This window comes from Caretta caretta, chromosome 13, assembly GCF_965140235.1.
Source record: "Caretta caretta isolate rCarCar2 chromosome 13, rCarCar1.hap1, whole genome shotgun sequence".
Lineage (NCBI taxonomy): Eukaryota > Metazoa > Chordata > Testudines > Cheloniidae > Caretta > Caretta caretta.
The window spans coordinates 1,250,430-1,272,503 of record NC_134218.1 but is presented as its reverse complement, the minus strand read 5'-3'; the positions used below and the strand labels follow the sequence as shown (position 1 = coordinate 1,272,503).

At 58.2% G+C, this 22,074-nt stretch overlaps 1 protein-coding gene across 1 annotated transcript; it reads left to right on the top strand.

Moving 5' to 3' along the window:
* Positions 1-5,546: 5,546 nt before the first annotated feature.
* On the top strand, positions 5,547-20,275 carry LOC125622022 (WAP four-disulfide core domain protein 2-like). Its single transcript, XM_048819567.2, has 4 exons — positions 5,547-5,825; positions 6,105-6,239; positions 16,625-16,778; positions 20,084-20,275. Exons 1-3 carry the CDS (start codon positions 5,738-5,740, stop codon positions 16,774-16,776), a joined length of 375 nt encoding a protein of 124 aa, XP_048675524.1. The 5' UTR covers positions 5,547-5,737; the 3' UTR covers positions 16,777-16,778; positions 20,084-20,275.
* The last annotated feature ends 1,799 nt before the right edge of the window (positions 20,276-22,074 follow it).

Below are 22,074 nucleotides of genomic sequence, written 5' to 3'. Positions count from 1 at the left end.
CCAGGGGGCTGGGCTGACTGTAAAAGCGGAGAAGTGCAAAGTGGGGATGGCTGAAGTATCTTACCTGGGCCATCGGGCGGGGAGCGGCCGCCTAAAGCCGGAACCAGCTAAGGTGGAGGTGATCAGAGACTGGCCCGCTCCCCACATCAGAAAGCAGGTTTCGACTTTATTGGGTTGTCAGGATACTATTGAAGGTTTGTGCCCCACTTTAGCGCCATAGCCGGCCTCATCAATGAGCTATGCAAGAAGGGGAAGCCAGACAAGGTGGTCTGGACCGAGCAGTGCCAGGTGGCTTTCCGGGCGCTGAAGGAGGCTCTGGTCAGTGGCCCAGTTCTGGCAAACCCAGACTTTGACAAGCCCTTTATGGTGTTCACCGACGCCTCAGACACAGGACTGGGCAGGAGGATGAAAAGGGGGAGAGACACCCCATCGTGTACCTGAGCAAGAAGTTGCTACCCTGGGAGCAACACTACGCGGCCATCGAGAAGGAGTGCCTGGCCATGGTGTGGGCCCTCAAGAAACTAGAGCCCTATCTCTTCGGGCGACACTTCACCGTCTACACCGACCACTCTCCCCTGACCTGGCTGCACCAGATGAAAGGAGCCAACGCCAAACTCCGAGATGGAGCCTGCTCCTGCAGGATTGCGACATGGACGTGGTCCACGTGAAGGGAAGTGTCAACATGATAGCGGATGTGCTGTCCCAGAGAGGGGGCCCCGAACTTCCCCAGGTCACTGGTCAGAGTGACCCTGCTCAGTTCAGTCTCGAAGGGGGGAGAGATGGGACGCAGCAGGGAGGGGGGAGTGTTGATCTGGGAATGTGGCAGGGGAGTTTCAATGGGAGACCTGAGAGCCTGTAACCTGAGCCAGGAGCGGGAGGGGGAGGTAACACCTCTGCGGAGGAATGTGAACAGAGGCTGCAGAAGGGAGCCTGCTGGGGGGGTTTAGTTTCAGTTTGTTGCTGGGTGGAGGAACGCAGGGAACCCCAGGGCTGGGGTCTAAGCTCCCTGTCCCTCAGAAGAACTTGACTGAGGGGTCCTGGTTGTACCCACAAGCTCTGTTTTAGACCGTGTTCCTATTGTCCAATAAACCTTCCGTTTTACTGGCTGGCTGAGAGTCACCATGATTCCCAGGAAGAGGGGTGCAGGGCCTGGACTCCCCCACACTCTGTGACAGGGGCCCTGTTCTCTGTACCTACAAGCTCTGTGTTAGACCATGTTCCTGTCGTCTAATAAACCTCTGTTTTACTGGCTGGCTGAGAGTCACATCTGACTGCGGAGTTGGGTGCAGGACCCTCTGGCTTCCCCAAGACCCCACCTGAGCGGACTCGCTGTGGGAAGCGCACGGAGGGGCAGAGGAGGCTGAATGCTCCGAGGTCAGACCCAGGAAGGTGGAAGCTGGGTGAGCTGTGTGTCCTGAAGACAGGCTGCTCCCAGAGAGGAGACCTCACCAGGGTCCTGCCTGGCTTCGTAGGGAGCCATTCCAGAGCATTGCCCAGGGACCCTGTGACACAAGGGGAACAGAGGGGAAGCCCGGAACAGGAAGGGGAGGATGGATTTGCTGCGGGTACATCAGTACCATCAGACAATGCCCCAGCAGCACTGCTCTCAGGCTGGGTGTGCCTGGAGTTATGAGTCCAGGTTACTCCACTCTCCTGGGCTCCGTAAGGTGGAAGATCCCATGTATCTGGACGAAGCATTGCAGGCCTGAGGGTGCTCGAGTGCGGTGAGGTGATGAGGGGCCGATTCGCCCAGGGCGAACCTCTCTGTAACAGCAACAGGCATTACTCACAGGGACATTACCCCCTCCTCGGTGCCTCTGCTCTGCTGTGAAGCATGGGTGCTGATGTCCAGCACATATGCCCCATTGGGTACCATGGCTGACCATGCAGATCACTGTTGTCTCCTTGTTTCCTTGTGCTCTCCCCTTGCGCCACCCGTTGTCTCCTGTCTCATACGGAGGCGGTCAGCTCTTTGGGGCAGGGCCTGGCCTGTTCTGTGTTTGAACAGCACCGGACACCCTGGGGCTCCCGGGCGCTATGGTAACAGAAATAGCAGCGAGGCTGGGTCTCTGACTGCCTCCAGAGCGAGGAAAAGCCTCCAGGCCAGAGTCCTTCTGAGCCGAAGGGAGGAGAAGAGCCAGGACGCAATCCACCACGCCAGGCAAACCGGTAAAGACGACGTGTCGGTAGCTGACAGGACTCACCCCTCCAGGCCGGCCAAGGGGAGGGAGGCAGTTTAGCGGATGCTGGCCAGTAGCTAGAACATGGGCTGCTCCCAACAGCCAAGGGGAAGCAGAGGGGCCAATTTCTCTCTCTTTAGAGCTCAGCCGTCAGTACGGTTCCAAGTGCTTCTTGAGCAGATAGCTGTGTCCCGCGGGCTGAGCTGGGCAGAGGGCAATTGGCTCCGATCCCCTTGGAGACACTTTGAGGTTCTGCTGTTGATCTCCCAAGCCCTTAGCACCGAGGCCATTGGCCTCGCAGGGCCAGCTTGGACTCTCTCCTGCCAAGGCAGATGGGACAGCGGGTTCTCCTTCGCAAGGGGAAGTCTGATTAGGGCTAGGGGTGCAGCCCCCTTGCTCAGCGGGGCTCTCTGTGGCTGTCTTCAGCCCTCCCAAAGCCAACTCTCCCAAGCCCATCTAACAGGCCTGAGTCAGCCATGGGGAGGGGTTTGATGCTGGCAACTTGTAACTGGTCAGTTCCTGTGTCCCATGTGTGGGCAGCACACGGGGACCTTGGCAGGCGGGCAGCCAAACAATGATGCTTCCAGGATTTCCTGGCTGCGATGGAAGAGGAAACACCATTTAGCATGTTGCCTGGTATTATCTGATATCTGTATGGTCAGAGCACCTCGGAGCCCCTATCATGGGCCACAGCCCCGCGGCGCTAGGCGCTGTACAAACAGAACACAAGCTGCTCCCTGCCACAAGAACTGACAACCTGCCTGCCTGCCACTCCTGGGGATTGTCTCAGGTCACCTTAGGCTCCCCCAGATGCCACAGGATGATGTCCATGTACCTACACCAGTCCCTCTGGTGGAAACGGGCCCCCCGCCATCCTCCCCAGCATGGGGATGCGGAGAGCCCTCCAGGAGCTGCTGTGCTCCAGTCCAGCCCCAGGTGCTGTTGTGCCTGGAGGGGGACATGAACAGGCACCACTTGGCTAGTTCAGAGAGAGCCCTTGCTTCAGCTTCACCAGTAGAACCAGAGTCTGCTCCAAGCTAGAGAAACCGGAGCACCATCCACCCAGCTCTCTAGCAAGGCTATTGAGTGACAACAGCACCCAGCCAATAGAAACCAAAGCTAGAAGCATTACATCGTCCAAGGTAACTGTCATTGGCTGCTGTGGGGTACGAGGGCTGGACAGTGTTACCCTATTGCAGGCGTGAAGCCGTCGGGATCTGCATGATGCAGCTGAATGGTGCTGAGGCGTCGCTCTTCCCCACGGCCCAAGTCCTGGTGTAAGGAGCTCACCGTTGCCTGGTGTTGACGCTTGCTCCAGACATCAGACAAAGACATGCAATCTGTGCGCCTCAGCGCCGCAATCAGCTACCCCAGCTGGGCATGTAGGTCTCCGGCCTGTGCATGACATCGCTGGGACTGTGTGTAGATCAGATACTCAATTGCACACCTAGGTAATCTGGGAGCATGCCTCCGCTGGCATGCTCCCCACACATGGATCACCACTTGGCTGCTGCCCCTCCCCATGGGGCCATGGGGAAGGATTTATGGGGTTCATCCCTGCTTTGTCCTCCCCTTCCCTCTGCTCTGACGGAGTCCCGGTAGGGTGCAGGTTATGTGAAAGCGCCCTCTCCTCACCCTCTCCTGCGGTGCTTCTGGGTGTCAACCCTGGCTTTGTTATTCCATAAACGCTCCCTCACTCCCCGAGCAGTGTGTGCGAGAGCAAACAGCCCACTGATTTACAGCTGCTCCACACCTTGCCTCATTGTTGACTCTGGACTTTAAATTACTTGGCAGTATGCACAGGGACAGTGCTGCCAAACTCCGTGTGACCTCAGAGCCTCGAGAGCTCGCCCAGAGCCTAGACGTGTGCCCAAAGCCTGTGCCATGTCCCTGTGACACGGACACGTCTGCCTGCAGCAGATGCTGCTTCCGTGTCCAATGCTGCCTGGAGCAAGTCAGTCTCTGGCTGTGCCTCAGTTTCCCCACCTGAGACATGGGGATAAGAAGACATGGACATTCACCTGCCACGCTCCATAACATGGTGTGACAACACCCTCCCTTCCCTCTTGAGAGCACTGAAAAGCTGAATTCATTCAGGTCTGTGAAAGGACGCTGCTTCTGGGTGGCTACAGGGATGGGCGCAGCGGCTGCTACTCCCAGCCCAGTGCTCACAGGCTTTTGGTTCAGACAAACTGCCCCACTTCCCCTGAGCTGGGACAGCGGGAGCTGCGCTGAGCTCTTGGCGGGTCGCTGTATGGAGGTGAGTCCATCACCGTGCTCTCCGAGGGCCTGCGATCACGTCAGCTCTCTTGCGCCCCGTCACGCCTTTAGCTCGTACAGGTTTTGCAGTCTCAGCCGCAGAGCGGATTCCTCCTGTCCCCTCCCAAACAGGAGGCGGGAGTGTTGCTAGCACAGTGGCAGCTGCTTTCCACCCCGGAGGCTGCACAGTGGAGCTGTGGGGGAGTGATTTCCGCAAGCCGTCGGGGGTCAGTGCACCCCTGCCACAACCCAACCAGGGAAGCGTCAGTGCAGGGGGGCGTTTCTAAGGGGGTTGCTAAGGGATCAGTTCTAGGCCCGACGCCATTCAACAGTGTCCTCAGTTACCTCCCTCCATGGAGAGAAACTCCCAGGTATTGCAGGGGAAAGGCAGGACAGGAGCCAGTGGCTGGAAGCTAGACCCGGACTCGTTCCAGTCAGGCGGAAGGCACAAACTGTTAACAGTGCAGGATCAGCCACTGGACCAAACTCCCCCGGGAAATGTGAAGTCTCCTTCTCTTGATGCTTCCAATGCAGGCTGGAGCCTTTCTGGGAGGTGCTTTAGTCAAACACAGGTGATTGGGCTCAGTACCGGAGGGCCAGGAGAAATTCGGTGGCCTGTGAGCTACAGGAGGCCAGACTGGATGATCTAAGGGTCTCTTTTTGCCTTAAGTTCTGTGACTCTATGAAACCACAGTCCTTGGGTTTCTGTGTCCAACCTGCTGCAGTTTGGGGGGACCCAGGCTGCTCCCACTGCCCCAGCTCTCAGACACTGAGCCATCTGTCCCAATGGGCCACGAGGGCACAGCTATTCGGAGCCACGCTCGGCGACGCACGGAGCATGTTCAGCCTGTGATTCTCCCGCTCACCAGGATGCAGCAGCCCCTGAGATGTGTCACCCACAGAAACACCCCTGGGGGAGCTGCAAACCCCAGCTGCTCCCAGGAAACCTGCATGAGAAGCCAGTTCTTGAATTGCCCTGGCCTCCACCTGTCTGGGGCCGGCGGTGGCCACAGGGGGCTGCCCAGGAGCTGCAGCAACTTGCTGTCAGCCTGCCCACTGTGTACAGAAGATGCTGGGTCCCTTCCGAGCTCTCACTTCCTGGTTCGCAGGCGGGCCAGAGCAGATACCTGATACCCGCGGATTGTGCAATGGAATGAAGAGGGAGCGCGACTCTCCCCTTCCCTATAAATCACCTGGGAACCAGTCCCCTCCCTCCCTGGCTGCAGCTCCACCTGTGGGAAAGCTTAAAGCCCAGCCTGGGTAGGTCTGGACAGTCGGAGCTGGCTCCCCACAGCACCATGGTGAAGTCCAGCAGCATCGTCCTCCTCGTGGGGCTCTTGGCTCTCTGGGCCGAGCTGTCGTCTGCATCTGGCCACAACGTTACAAGTGAGTAGGAACGCCACGCCACGCCCCAGCCCATGTCCCCGCCGAGGGCACCGGTCCTATGTACGCAGCGCTTTGGCTGGAGGGACCCCGGGGGGAGAGGGGGTCTGGTGCATCAAGAACCAGGATGGAGCCAGGACCTGGCCCCACACGCTCTAGCTTTCGGGTGCTCCAGAGCTCTCACCATGAACAATGTCCGTGGGCCCTGGTCCTCGGGGACTCTGGGCCCACAGCCTGGCCCTCTCCCTGGGACCAGCGTGACCCTGGCCTTTCCTGTTTCAGAGAAAGAGGGCGTGTGCCCAGACACAGTGGTGGAGGCGGCTAACTGCACGGAGGAATGCCAGACCGACAGCGACTGCGAGGAGAACCTCAAGTGCTGCCAGACAGGCTGCGGCTGGTCCTGTCAGATCCCCAACGGTAACGCGCCCCCTTAGCGCTCCTGCGGGTCGCCCGGCCCTCTGTGTCCCCGCCACTGCCCTGCCCAGGGGGCAACTGGCTGGGAGCACTTTGACCTGGGCTCCACCTGACACTGCCAGGTGTGTTGAGTGGCCGGGTCGTGCTGAAGTAGCAGGTGGCACAGGCCGGGGGGTGTGAAGGGAGCTGGGGGACGTCTCTCCAACACGCAGGGATTGCTGTGTGCAGCTCAGCTCCACCGTGCTGGGCTTCTGGTCAGCACCTGTGCTAAGTGGCGGTGCCTGCAGGCCCCAGGTTGGGGGAGGGCCCCCACCAGGCCGGGCACTGTAGTTCCTGAGCTGAGGGCCCGGGTGGGGGCTGTGCCGGGCGCTGCCCAGTTCCTGAGCTGGGGCCCCGGGTGGGGGCTGCGCCGGGCGCTGCACAGTTCCTGAGCTGGGGCCCCGGGTGGGGGCTGCGCCGGGCGCTGCACAGTTCCTGAGCTGGGGCTCCGGGTTGGAGCTGCACCAGGTAGCAAATGTAACACCTGGCAATTACAGGCCTGTAAGCCTAACTTCAGTACCAGGCAAATTGGTTGAAACTATAGTAAAGAACAGAATTATCAGACACACAAATGAACAAGATTTCGTGAGGAAGAGTCAACACGGATTTTGTAAGAGGAAACCATGCCTCACCAATCTGTTACAATTATTTGAGGGGGTCAACAAACAAGTGGAAAAGGATGATCCAGTGATATAATGTATTTGGACTTTCAGAAAGCCTTTGACAAATGTCCCTCACCAAAGGCTCTTAAGCAAAGTAAGCTGTCATGGGATAAGTAACTCATTAAAGATAGGAAACAAAGGGTAGGAATCAATGGTCAGTTTTCACAGTGGAGAGAGATAAATAGTGGGGTCCCCTGGGGATCTGTACTGGGACCGGTGCTGTTCATCATGTTCATAAATGATCTGGAAAAAGGGGTAAACAGTGAGGTGGCAAAATTTGTAGATGATACAAAATTACTGAGGAGCGTGAAGTCGAAAGCAGACTGCGAAGAGTTACCAAGGGATCTTACAAAAAGTGGCAGATGAAATTTAATGTTGATAAATCCAAAGTAAGGCGCATTGGAAAACATCATCCCAACTCTACATAAAAACGATGGGGTCTAAATTAGCTGTTACCACCCGATGTGCAGCGGCAGTCAAAAAAGCGAACAGTGTTAGGAACCATTAGGAAAGGGATAGATAATAAGAAAGTAAATATCATGATGCCACTATATAAGTCCATGGTACGCCCACACCTTGAATACTGCGTGCAGTTCTGGTTGCCTCCATCTTACCAAAGAGATATTAAAACTGGAAAAGGTTCAGAAAACAGCAAAAAAATGATTGGGGGTATAGAACAGCTTCAATTCAGCTTCCGCCTGACTGGAACAGCTTCGATTTATGAGAGATTAAAAAGACTGGCACTGTCCAGCTTGGAGAAGAGACGACTGTGGGGGGATGTGACAGAGATCTATCAAATCATGGCTGGAGTGGAGGAAGTGAAGTGTTATTTACCTTTACATATAACACAAGAACCAGGATCACCCAATGAAATGAATAGGCAGCAGGTTTAAAACAAACAAAAGGAAGTATGTCTTCACCCAACGCACAGTCAGCGGAACTCGTTGCCAGGGGCCACAAGTACTCCTTTTCTTTTTGCGAATACAGACTAACACGGCTGTTCCTCTGAAACCTGTCAAAAGCATAACTGGGTTCAACAAAGAATTAGATACGTTCCTGGACGTTAGGTCCATCAATATTAGTCAAGATGGGGCTGCCCGTGGGAGCCTGCTGAGGTCACTCAATCAGGGTGAACTGCAAACAGAACGGGGCAGACAAACCCCAAACGCTGGTGGATATTCCAGTACTTAGATTTACCAAACCAGCACAAAACAGCTTCTGTAGCCCCTCCCTGGGTACTCAGACGTCCAAACAACGCAGTTCTCTTAAAGTGCCCAGCCTCTGGCTCCATCCAGACACACCTGTCAAACATAGGATGATAAATTCTGAAAATCTTATTTCATCATAGAAAAGAAAAGGTTCTCCTGACCCCAAGGACCAAGCCCCAGACGCAGGTCAAATAATAACTCAGATCTTACCCCAAATACACGCTTATAGTCAATTCTTATTAACTAAACTAAAATTTATTAAAAAAGAAAAGAGAGAGCGTGCTGGTTAAAAGATCAATATACAGACAGACTTGAGTTCAATTCTTGAGGTTCAGATACAGAGCAGAGCTGAGCTTGTCGTGGACAAAATTCCTTTTAGAAATAGCCCATAGGTTATAGTCCAATGTCCATGTTCAGGGTGACTCAAGTTGCAGTGGGGGAGGTTTAGATTGGATATTAGGAAAAACTTTTTCACTAAGAGGGTGGTGAAACACTGGAATGCGTTACCTAGGGAGGTGTAGAATCTCCTTCCTTAGAGGTTTTTAAGGTCAGGCTTGACAAAGCCCTGGCTGGGATGATTTAACTGGGAATTGGTCCTGCTTCAAGCAGGGGGTTGGACTAGATGACCTTCTGGGGTCCCTTCCAACCCTGATATTCTATGATTCTATGATTCTATGACTCCAGTCAGTGACTGGGGATCTCAATCCTTAGGGCTAAGGGTTTCCCCTTCTTGAAACCCAAAGCAGATCTGAGATGAAGAGGGATCATGTCCCAAGGTTTTTATACATTTCCTGCAGCCTTTTGGCCTGAGAAAACAATCGGCTTAACTTTCCTTCTTCCAAACATCCTGGCAATTAGCACAGGGTAATTTATCCATTCAACAGTTCAGATACTGGCTATCACAACCTTCCCAGTGACATATAGACAACAGTACTATTTCACTCCAGTGTCTTCCTAAATGTTAATAGTCCTTTACTGATCTTTGAATCAAAGCTATAGCCATCGACAAGACTTGTTTGCTGACATCACAAGACCTGAGCAAACATCTCCCCTTCTACCTCTAACAAGGCAGACTTGCATTTCAAAGCTCTCTCCATTTCCATCTCTTCCATCTCTTCTTTAAAGTTTGGCCATAGGTCAGGTCAGTCTGTGAGTTAATTAACTCTTTCTGGCCCTGTCACCTTTCAGTGAGATATATTACACTCATAATGTCACAATGGTCAAGGACGCAACCCCATGCTCTGGATGTTAGCTAGATTGTCGGGCTCAACGGGTAGTGATCAATGGCTCCATGTCTAGTTGGCAGCCGGTGTCAAGTGGAGTGCCCCAGGGGTCGGTCCTGGGTCCGGTTTTGTTCAATATCTTCATAAATGATCTGGAGGATGGTGTGGATTGCACTCTCAGCAAATTTGCGGATGATACTAAACTGGGAGGAGTGGTAGATACGCTGGAGGGTAGGGATAGGATACAGAGGGACCTAGACAAATTGGAGGATTGGGCCAAAAGAAATCTGATGAGGTTCAATAAGGATAAGTGCAGGGTCCTGCACTTAGGACGGAAGATCCCAATGCACAGCTACAGACTAGGGACCGAATGGCTAGGCAGCAGTTCTGCGGAAAAGGACCTAGGGGTGACAGTGGACGAGAAGCTGGATATGAGTCAGCAGTGTGCCCTTGTTGCCAAGAAGGCCAATGGCATTTTGGGATGTATAAATAGGGGCATAGCGAGCAGATCGAGGGACGTGATCGTCCCCCTCTATTCGACATTGGTGAGGCCTCATCTGGAGTACTGTGTCCAGTTTTGGGCCCCACACTACAAGAAGGATGTGGATAAATTGGAGAGAGTCCAGCGAAGGGCAACAAAAATGATTAGGGGTCTGGAACACATGACTTATGAGGAGAGGCTGAGGGAACTGGGATTGTTTAGTCTGCAGAAGAGAAGAATGAGGGGGGATTTGATAGCTGCTTTCAACTACCTGAGAGGTGGTTCCAGAGAGGATGGTTCTAGACTATTCTCAGTGGTAGAAGAGGACAGGACAAGGAGTAATGGTCTGAAGTTGCAGTGGGGGAGGTTTAGGTTGGATATTAGGAAAAACTTTTTCACTAGGAGGGTGGTGAAACACTGGAATGCGTTACCTAGGGAGGTGGTAGAATCTCCTTCCTTAGAAGTTTTTAAGGTCAGGCTTGACAAAGCCCTGGCTGGGATGATTTAATTGGGGATTGGTCCTGCTTTGAGCAGGGGGTTGGACTAGATGACCTCCTGAGGTCCCTTCCAACCCTGATATTCTATGATTCTATTCTATGATTCTATGTCCCTAAACCCCTGACTCCCAGAACCTGGGAGTAGATGACAGAGGGTGGATCACTCGATAATTGCCCTGTTCTGTTCACTGCCTATGAAGTATCTGGCACTGGCCATTGTCAGAAGCCAGGATAATGGGCTAGATGGACATTGGTCTGACCCACTGTGGCCGTTCTGATGTTCTTATTAGGTGGGGCCCTGGGTGGGGCTCAGACTCAGGCAGACAGGCATGTCTGAAGGCAGTTTGTATTCTCCTGTTCAGAGATGCATGGCCCCATGCTCCCGATCCCCCTCCTGGCCCCCGGGATTTGCAGTTATTCTGAGCAGAAGTTGCCCAGACTTTGCTCAGTTTTGAGCCCGGTTTGGCTGGGAAGCAGACTGCAGCCTGAGCTCTGGCTAGCTCTTCTGTCACCTACAAGCCTGTGCAGCAGGGGGACAGGAGGGGCCCAGTGAGGTGCGTGGAGTTACAGTGCTGTTAAACTAGTCTGAGACCCCCAGTCAGGCCCTACAGATCCCAACACGCAATTTGCCAGGCTGACTGTTCAGATCCAGTGGGCACAGGGCAGCTGCACTTTGCCCCACTTGCTCTGGAAGCTGTGGCAGGCAGGCAGCCCCACACCCCACACCCCGCGGGGAGGCAGGAAGCCCTTGTGCTCCGCCTGTCAGTCACCATAGCAGGCGAAAGAGAGTCAGGAGCTGTTTATATCTGCTCCTCCAACCCCCAGCCCCTTCAGAGTACCCCAGCAAACCGTGCAGCCTCCTCCCAGCCAAAGGGAGGCCGGCGGGGACGTGTTTGGGTTCCGGGAAACCAGGAGTCCCTTCTCCCCCAGCCCATGTGCATTGCTCGCTGCACCTCTGTGAGACTCGGTCCCATCTCCAGGCTGGGGACACACAATGCTGGCGGGCCGAAAATAAACTACGGCCCAAGAACAGCTACAGAGGCAGCTGCTGGAGCGGGTGAGAGAAGAGAGGTGGCAAGGCCAGGAGAGCAATGCCTGAAGGCGAGGAATTGCCATGAGCAGAGAGGGATCAGGATTGTCCCTTCTGACATTAAAGTCTATGAGTCTGTAAGAAAGGGAACACTCAAGCTACTTGCAGTGCTAGAGAAACCTTCTGCCTGGGGATAATCCCCAGAGAGGCGGGGAGTCCTGCCGAGGGGCCAACAGGGACATGGAGTGGGCTCTCAGCAGGCGGGGACAGGAGTCCCTTTCCTGGGCGGGGGGGAGACCCAGCACATATAGCCCCTGCCAGCCATAGACTCTGCATCTGAACGTCCTTTTCCTCAGGTCACGGCTCCGGGCAGAGTCCCTCTGGGCCGCGTCCACTGGCTTCCCAGATGCCTTCGAGGAGCAGTGGGCGCTGTCCGGGGGTCTCTGCTCGGTCTCCCCCTCTGGCTCCCTGATTTTGACCCTGTGACCCTCACTCCTGTCCCTGTTTTTCCATTGGTTGTGCCCCGAATGCAGTTGAGACCCGGGTCCAGTAGCTCCGCCCCTTAGGCTGGGGGAGGGGCCGTTAGAGGTGGGTGGGCGCAAGAGCCTCAACAGGTGCCATGATTCACCCTGGGGCCCGGCTGGGGCATGTGACCGCCAGACACAGGTGTCCCACTCACCCCGCCGGAGAACTCTCCGTCTGTGCAACAGCCCTGCCCGGCCAGACCCCCAGCCGCCTCGCAGGCTCCCGCGTTGCCGGGTCCTGCCCAGCCTTGACTGCCTCTTCCAGCCCCTCCAGCCTTGTCCTGGCCCAGCTCTGACCGGACCCGCTCCACCCACCGCCTGACCCCCAAGCCCTCGCACTCACTCCAAGCAGCCTTTGACCTTCGGCCTGCATCCGGACGCCAGCGTCAGTCCTGATTTGGCTTATCTGCAGACTGACCGACTCTGACCCATAGTCTGCCCCTGGACCCCAGTTTCAGTACTGCCCTCAGCCCCGTTCCAACTCCACACCTGGCTCCAACCACCAGGCCTGACCGCCTGGAACCCAGAGCTGACAGGCTTTAACAGCTTCCCATACCGGACCCTGTCACGAGGTCCCCGGGCGATGCTCTGGAACTGCTCCCCATGAAGCCAGTCAGGACTCTGGGGGAGTCTCCTTTCTGGGAGCAGCCTGTCTGCAGGACACACAGCTCACCCGGCTTCCACCTTCCTGGGTCTGACCTCGGAGCATTCAGCATCCTCTGCCCCTCCCTGCGCTTCCCACAGCGAGTCTGCTCAGGTGGGGCTCCTGGGGAAGCCAGAGGGTCCTGCCCCCCAACTCCGCAGTCAGATGGGACTCTCAGCCAGCCAGTAAAACAGAAGGTTTATTAGACGACAGGAACATGGTCTAAAACAGAGCTTGCAGGTACAGAGAACAGGACCCCTCAGCTGGGTCCATTTTGGGGGGCAGTGAGCCAGACAACCACGTCTGCCCTTCACTCCATGTCCCAGCCAGCCCCCAACTGAAACTCCCTCCAGCCCCTCCTCCTCTGGGCTTTGTCCCTTTCCCGGGCCAGGAGGTCACCTGATTCCTTTGTTCTCCAACCCTTTAGCTCTCACCTTGCAGGGGGGAAGGGCCCAGGCCATCAGTTGCCAGGAAACAGCGTGTCGGCCATTCTCTGTGTCCAGACCCCTGCACACACCTGCCCTCTAGGGCTCTGCAACGATCATACACCTTTACCCCACCACCTAGATACTTAAGAACTGCCTAGGGGAAACTGAGGCACCCCCACACTATTCAGAGGAAACATTAAGAACAGTCCCACTTCGTCACAGACCCCAGAGCCTAGATGGAGCAGCTCTGGGCTGCGGCCCTGGAAGTGGTATCCCGGCTCCAGAAACTCCAGAATCAGGTTGTCCAGCTGCAGTTAGAGAATGTCTGCCTCTGGGCACAGGTCCTGACCCCTCCAGGACCCTTGGGCCTACCCATAGTTGTGGCCCTGGAGCATGGTCCGAAAAGGCCCTTGGCAGAGCAGTTCGATGGAGACGGCTACAAGCTTTGAGGATTTATTAACCAATGCCGCTTGCTGGTCCTGCTGTAGCCATCCTTCTGACACGGAGTCCCTGGGCGATGCTCTGGAACTGCGCCCTACGAAGCCAATCAGGACTCTGGGGAAGTCTCCTTTCTGGGAGCAGCCTGTCTGCAGGACACACAGCTCACACAACTTCCACCGTCCTGGGTCTGACCTCGGAGCATTCAGCCTTCTCTGCCCCTCCGTGCACTTCCCACAGCGAGTCCACCCAGGTGGGCTCCTGGGGAAGCCAGAGGGTCCTGCTCCCCAACTCCGCAGTCAGACGGGACTCTCAGCCAGCCAGTAAAACAGAGGTTTATTAGACAACAGGAACATGGTCTAACACAGAGCTTGTAGGTGCAGAGAACAAGACCCCTCAGCTGGGTCCATTTTGGGGGGCAGTGAGCCAGACAACCACGTCTGCACTTCACTCCATGTCCCCAGCCAGCCCCAAACTGCCTTCCCCTCCAGCCCCTCCTCCTCTGGGCTTTGTCCCTTTCCGGGCCAGGAGGTCACCGGATTCCTTTGTTCTCCAACCCTTTAGCTCTCACCTTGCAGGGGGGAAGGGCCCAGGCCATTAGTTGCCAGGAAACAGGATGTCGGCCATTCTCTGTGTCCAGACCCCTGCACACACCTGCCCTCTAGGGCTCTGCAACGATCATACGCCCTTATCCCATCCCCTAGATACTTAAGAACTGCATAGGGGAAACTGAGGCACCTCCACAATATTCAGAGGAAACATTAAGAACAGTCCTACTTCGTCACACCTTCTAACCAACAGAAGTGGGACTGGTCTGCAGAAAAGGACCTGGGGATTACAGTGGACGAGAAGCTGGATATGAGTCAGCAGTGTTCCCTTGTTGCCAAGAAGGCCAATGGCATATTGGGCTGTATTACTAGGAGCACTGCCAGCAGATCGAGGGAAGTGATTATTCCCCTCTATTCGGCACTGGTGAGGCCACACCTGGAGTATTGTGTCCAGTTTTGGTCCCCCCACTGCAGAAGGGATGTGGACAAATTGGAGAGAGTCCAGCGGAGGGCAACGAAAATGATTAGGGGGTGGGGCACATGACTTATGAGGAGAGGCTGAGGGAACTGGGGTTATTTAGTCTGCGGAAGAGAAGAATGAGGGGGGATTTGATAGCAGCCTTCAGTTACCTGAAGGGGGGTTCCAAAGAGGATAGAGCTAGGCTGTTCTCAGTGGTGGCAGATGACAGAACAAGGAGCAATGATCTCAAGTTGCAGTGGGGGAGGTTTAGGTTGGATATTAGGAAACACTATTTCACTAGGAGAGTGGTGAAACACTGGAATGTGTTACCTAGGGAGGTGGTGGAATCTCCTTCCTTAGATATCTTCCTTAGATATTTTTTGTTAAGGTCAAGCTTGACAAAGCCCTGGCTGGGATGATTTAGTTGGGGGTTGGTCCTGCTTTGAGCAGGGGGTTGGACTAGATGACCTCCTGAGGTCCCTTCCAACCCTGATATTCTATGATTCCATGATCAGTCTATTGTCTGGAGAAGCCCTAGACTGGACATTATCCCTCCCAGCCTGCCCAGGTCCCTCGCTAATATTCGACCACCCTGACAGCCCACAGCCGAGGTGGCCCCGCAGTTCCTTACACTGGGTCCCCAACCTGTCTCTGCCTACAAAGCACCCAGCGGCTGATACAGCCTGGAACCAAGTGTCCTGGAGCTACTGTTTCTGTCAGGGACTGAACGATGCCAGAAAGGATGAGCTGGCTCGGGTCCAGTCCCCTTCTGCACACAGCCATGCCCGCACATGCCCAGGTCCCAGCCGGGCCTCCCAGTGGGGGGCAGCTCAGTTTAGGAGCCAGCTCTGGTACGGCCTTCCGGGCGCCGGTCCCAGAGAATGACGTGCCGTGTGACGCCCTCCTGGAATTTGCTGGGAGCGCCACTGATGCCTGCAGCCCCTCAGTGACAGTGAGGGGGTCGGGGCCAGCCTCCAGAGCCATAGCGGGTAATAGCCCCCTGAGGTGCTCGGTGCGCGTCTGGAGTCGGTGGGGGAGCACCGGGGTCACAGCAAATTCTACCCTTGGCTGCCCTGCAGGCTCTGACGCTCAGGGCCTGTTTGTACCAGTTCTGGGGGGAGTTGTGGGGACGGGGCCCCTCCAGCTCATCAGCCGGGGAAATCCTGAGCAGAAATGGCTTTGCTGCAGGGGCACAGAGACAGGCCAGCCCTCCAGGGGGCATTGTGCATCCCCTTGGTCCCCAGGCCATTGCCGGGGAGCCTCCGGAGCAGCTGCCCCCCTGCTGATGGGGCAGTGGAGCTGCTCTGAGCGCGGGCTGTGCCAGGTGCAGTCCATGTGGGTGCGTATCTGGGGGCTGCTGCTCAGCATGGTGCCCCACTGTGCTGGGAGTGCCCTGTCCCCCCAGAGCAGGGGGCTGCCACACCCCATTTCGCTGCAGGAAGTGGCTCTCTTGTGGAGAGGTATTATTGTCCAGGCTGGGGCAGGGTCTCAGTGGGGGATTCAGCCTCATTTATCTGCACCCCCGTTCCCAGCCAGTCTGCTCCCCTGCACCCAGCTCCTGGCCTGCTCCTCCCTCATCCCCTGCAGGCCTCTGCCTCTCCTCTGGGCCTCACAGGGACTGGAGCAGCCCAGCCCCTTGCAGCCCTCCAGGTGCTGTCTGGCCCGTCGCCTTCTCAGAGGCCTGCTCTCCACGAGGCATTCCCCTTGGTCCGGCTACAGCTCTCAGGGTGTGAAAGCAGCAGCTAGACCTAGCCCTGGTGTAGACAGCGCTAGGTCGAGGGGAGAGTGCTCGGTCTCTCGGAGAGCTGAAGAGCTACAGCAACCGGCGCGCCCCTGCTGGCCGTGTGGATAGGCATCGTCACTCCGGCGGTACAGCTGCATCGCTGCAGGGTTTTGAGTGTAGACAGGCCCTGAGATCTCCATACCCGGCCCTACGCACACGATGTGCGCACAGAGCTGGCTACGCGCACAGGCGCTGGGCTGCCCACAGCCAACACAGGGGCACAGAGGGAGGCCGATTGGAAAGTGAGGCCCTTCGTCTCCTTCACACAGAGCCCCGGAGACAGGCTGTGCCCCATGGGTGCAGACACTTTCCTTTCAGAGCAGCGAGCGCTGCTCCCAATCCTGACCCCCCTGGTGGGTGTGTCTGCTGAGCCCATGGGCCGGGGACCCGCACGCGAAACTCATACTGTCTCCCGCCCTTTCAGTGAAACCTGGCTCGTGCCCAGTGGTGCCAGGTGGAATCCCCTTACTGGGTCTGTGCAGGAACCAATGCAAAGTGGACTCGCAGTGCCCAGGGATCATGAAGTGCTGCATGAACGGCTGTCGCAAACAGGCGTGTGTCCGCCCAAATGTTTAAAGGTGAGCGTGGGGTAAACAGCTCAGCATCCCTGTGTGTGCCCCTGGGGTGTGGGGTAGACAGCCCAGCATCCCGGCATGTGCCCCTGGGGCGCGGGGCAGACAGCCCAGCATCCCCGCGTGTGCCCCTGGGGCATGGGGCAGACAGCCCAGCATCGCCGTGTGTGCCCCTGGGGCGCGGGGTAGACAGCCCAGCATCCCCACGTGTGACCCTGGGGCGTGGGGCAGACAGCCCAGCATCGCCGTGTGTGCCCCTGGGGCGCGGGGTAGACAGCCCAGCATCGTCGTGTGTGCCCCTGGGGCGCGGGGCAGACAGCCCAGCATCCCCGCGTGTGCTCCGGGGGCGCGGGGCAGACAGCCCAGCATCGCCGTGTGTGCCCCTGGGGCGCGGGGCAGACAGCACAGCATCCCCACGTGTGCTCCGGGGGCGCGGGGCAGACAGCCCAGCATCCCGGCGTGTGCCCCTGGGGCGCGGGGCAGACAGCACAGCATCCCCGCGTGTGCTCCGGGGGCATGGGGCAGACAGCCCAGCATCCCGGCGTGTGCCCCTGGGGCATGGGGCAGACAGCCCAGCATCCTGGCGTGTGCCCCTGGGGCGCGGGGCAGACAGCACAGCAGCCCCGTGTGTGCCCCTGGGGCACAGGATTAGATAGCAGAGCATCCCCTACTCCTGGGGGAATTCTGCGCCACTGCAGATTTTTCTTTGGTTCCCTGCAGAAAAATGACTTTCTGTCAGGGAAGCTCAGGAAAGCTGCAGGAGCAGCCACGCACCACTCCCGAACAGCACAGGTACATCATGTCAGGCATCCAGAGCAGCCAGGGAGAGGTAAATCGCCACAGGGTGGGGGACACCCCAGCCAGTGGCTCCTACCCTGAGCTGGGATCAGCTGCTCGTCCGGGCTGGGCTGGAGGCAGGAGAGGACAGGACTTCCTCTTCCCCTGCAAGAGTGCCTGGGGCTGTGTCAGACCCAACCCCAGAAACCTCCCCCAGCTGCAGGAAGCTCAGCATTCTCCCCTGCTTCCTGCCCCCATTGCTCCTCAGATGTGGAGGGAGGGGGTTACTGTATGGGGACTGCTCCCCCATCCACCCAACCGCTGTGCATCCGGACCTTCCATACCCAGACACCTCTGCCAAGCCTCACCTGGTACATCCAGAACTCCCCTAGCCCTCCCCATACGTGAACCCCACCCCACCGAACCTCAATCCCTGCATCTGGAGCCTCCCTGCCTCCAGACCCCCACCCCTGCAGCCAGACCACCCCCACTGAGCTCCCTGCACTCAAATCCCCACCCTGATACCCCACCCCCTGCACCACCTTCACCTCCCACATCCAGAGCCCCACGCCACTGACCCCCAGCTAGCTGCACCCAGACCCTCACCGAGCTCCACTCCCCCAGCACCCAGACCCCCTGCTGAGCCCCAACCACCTTCACCTGGAAGCCCCTGCAGAGTCCGATTGCCCGTGCACCCGGAAACCCCACAACGAGCCTGTGTGCATCCAGATCCCACCACACCAAGACCCCCCACTGAGCTGCCTGCCCCCAGATTGTCCCACACAGAACCCTCTCACCCCACACTTGGATCCCCCCACACTGATCCTCTCCCTGGTTGAGCCTACCTGCCCCACACCTGGTGCACCTGGTGCAGAAGGGCAAGGCTCCAGGGTGTTTCTGGGGACGGTCCAGGCCTTGTGCTGTGTCAGGGTCAGGGACAGCCTCACTGCTGAGTCATGTCCTGGAGGTGGGGGGTGGGGTGATCTCCCACCTTCTTTCAGCCAGTGGCTTGTGCTCCTCACTGCCATGCTGGAGCCTCTGCATTTATTGATTGACAAATAAAACTTGCAGAATTTTTTATTTTTTTGGCGCAGAATTTTTAATTTTTTGGTGCAGAATGCCCTCAGGAGTAATCCCCATGGGTGCTCCTGGGGCCTGGGATAGATAGCCAGCATCCCTGTGTGTGCTCCAGGGACATGGGGTAGATAGTCCAGCATCCCTGTGTGTGCTCCGGGGGCACGGGGTAGATAGTCCAGCATCCCTGTGTGTGCTCCGGGGGCACGGGGTAGATAGTCCAGCATCCCTGTGTGTGCTCCGGGGGCACGGGGTGGACAGCACAGCAGTCCTGTGTGCTCCTGGACGGAGTGGCAGCGTGGAGTGGGGTGGCAGGCAGTGTTCCCTCTAATGTTTCCCACCCATGTGCAGAATGAATTTTGTTATGTGACACATCACCTCCAGGTTGGTGCACAGAACAAAATTCATGTGGCGTGGGTGGGGCTGAGGGGTTTGAAGTGTGGGCGGGGACTCAGGGCTGGGGCAGAGGGTTGGGGTGGGGGGGTGCGTGCTCTGGCTGGGGGTGTGGGCTCTGGGGTGGGGCTGGGGATGAGGGGTTTGGGGTGCAGGAGGGTACTCCGGGGCTACGGCGGGGAAAGAGGACTCCCCGCCCCCCAGCTCTCTCTCCCCACAGCAGCACCTGGGCTGGGGGGAGAGGTCCCTTTCTCCGCTGTGGCAGCTCCAGGGCTGGGGCCGCAGGATAGGCGCCCCTCCCCCAGCAGGTCCGGGCCAGGGTTGGGGCTGGGTTTGGCCTGGGGGAGGGGCGCCCTGGCTGGTCTGGGCACCCCGGCCGTGGCGGGCTGGGGGAGGGGTGTCCGGGCCACGGCAGGTTGGTGGCCGGGCTAGGTTGGGGCTGGGGGAGGGGTGCCCCTCCCCAGTTGTGGAAGTTCCCTGGCATGGGTTCCCTGAGCTGCTGCACGGTGGGACGCTTACAGGGAAGGTAGGTGACAGGGCACCCCGCGCCCTATCTCCCGTGCAAGGGTCTCATGGCCAGTGCTCCCAGGCACTGTGGGACCTCCTTTCCCACTGCACAGCTATGAGAAGCCCAGATGCCACGAGGATGGGCAGACAGCCAGACCTGGAGGGAGATCTGCTACTTCTCCCCCTCAGGTAGTCAGTGTCATTTGCCCTGTGGGGCCAGCCTGTCCCTGGGGCGTTCTAGAGCCAGGAGAGGAGAGGATCTCCCCAATCCCGACCTAGCCCAGAGTGTCACTGTGAGCAGGGCTGATATCGCGAGCCAGCCTCACCCTCCCGAGATCTCCGCCGGCCCCAGGCTTCCAGCAGGGCTCTCCATACAGATTCCCTACGCTGCGTAGGGCTCGTCAGGGGTCCCAGGACACAGCCTGCAGGCCAGCAGGGGCTGGCAGTGCCCAAGAGGCGATTCACTGTCGGCACCATCACTGCACCCAGTGCTGGGGTGGGCAGGAGTCCTGCTCACAGCCCGCTCCCTGCCTCCTCATTGCTTGACCTTCCCTTTGCAGATGCCTCCTAGATCTGCCCATCACCAGGCAAAAGGGGAGCGGCTCTCTGACACGCCTGTCGCTCTGCACATGACTCCCAGTGCCCCAGTATGGAGCTGCCCTGCTCTCCAGCTCCCTGCCCAGGGCTCTCGTGGACCAGCACATCCAGACTCCAGTCTCTCCCTGACCCCAATAAAACAGCCTCGTCCTGCAGCTCTGGTGGTCGTGTCTGCATCTTCTCCAGCTCTTTGGGCCAGGTACCTGGCCAGCTCTGATCCTGTGCCCATGTTTCCCCCGTACACCTGCCTCGCCCGTAGGCTCCAGTCCTGCACCCCTGCCTCACCACAGACATTGCACGTGTCCAAACCTGTGCTCACCAGCAATCTGCACCGTGCAAATGGCTGTTTGTCTTGCAAAATGGGTACACGCTCAATATACAGCTACACTCAGTTGCAGCTCGGTGTGCACAATCCAGGGCTGGGGCTGAGAATGTGCCCCGTGTCACCCTCCTGGTCCTGCCAGGCTAGGACAGGGCAGTTGCAGTTGGGCATCTTGCTCTCCCCCACGCACTGAGTTTGTCCAGCCCCCTCCTGCGCTGTAACCTCTGTCCGGCCCCTGGGCAGTAACGGTCGGAGGGCGGAGATATTCCCGGCATCGACTCTCTGTTGTAAGACACCGGGGCAGCGAGGGCTGGGACGGCCTCGGCATAGGCTCTTTGCACCCCTCGGGCAAATGCACTTCATTTGCAGCAGCCCCAAGTGGGGCCATGGAGCCCCATCGAGTGGAGTGGCCCTGAAGTAACGCAGCAGAAAACCCAGCCCTGCAGCTTCCAGCCCAACTCCAGCTCCTTGTGAACAGCTTGCCCCACGGGGCCTGGCACGCTGCCTGGCTGCGTGACTCCCCACGGCCAGGGCCTGGGGCGGGCAGACGCACTCCTGCCTTGGCAGAGCCTGAGCTGCTCTTTGCTGGCCCCGCTGGGCTGGGTCTGGGCCCCAGTCTCAGGCTTGGTCAGCGACACAGGGCACCTCACGTGCCTCACTCCCGGAACTCACTGCCCTGCCCCTCCGCCCGGGACAGCCGGTGGCCCTGCCTGCGGAACGCGCAGTTCTGCTCCTGGGGGCAAGCCAACAGCCAGGGGAGCAGGGGGCCAAGGACGGAGCCAGGCAGGGCGAGCAGCACCCAGTGCCAAAGGAATGAGGAAACCCGAACCCCTCCCATTGTTACCCGCCCTGCCTCTCATGCCCTGGGGCCCCACACTGTCAGCAGCCTGGCATGGCCCCAAAGGCGGCAGGGCTGGCTTTCTGGGCCGGCCTGGCTGTGGAGCTCTGCACGGGGCTGGATTCTGGCTCAGCAGGAGCACCCAAGGGATGCTGCCGGCAGCCCAGGTTCCCCCAGGAGCAGGACTGGTCATTCCCTCCCCTGCTGGGCGCTGCCTGTGTGATTCTCCCCGGGGCTGGATCTCAGGCCCAGCCGGGGCACACGTAGCCACGCTGGCTTGGTGCCCACCTGCCTCTGTGTGCACAGGAGCCGTTTGCAGGGAGAGGTGACACCTGCTGCTCATTCCCTCGTTCCACGGGGACCCGTCTGGACTCCAGGCGTCCAAGCTGTCCTGACCCCTGTACGTCTGGCTTTGCCTCACCTTCCCTGCTGCCAGGAGGGGGGCTCGCACTTGCTTGGGCTTCAGGGGCCCTGACCACATGGGGAAAGGACTCCCCAGGCCTCAGACCACAGGGACGGAGACAGCTCTGGCACCTGCAAGGGCCACATCCAGAGGGCTGGGCTGCACCGGCCCCACGGCTGGGCACTGCCAGGGCCAGGCAGCAGGTCCACCCTTGCCAGGCTGGCCTCAGAGGGTCTGACTCACAGCCAAGGGATGAGCTGCGGGGCCCACTGGTCCTTCTCAGCCACACTGCCCAGCTACTCCCAGAAATACCACTGCCCACAAGTTCCACCCTTGCCCAGGCCCCCACCATCCCTGAGCACAGATACCCCCATCGCGCTGGCTGCCTGCA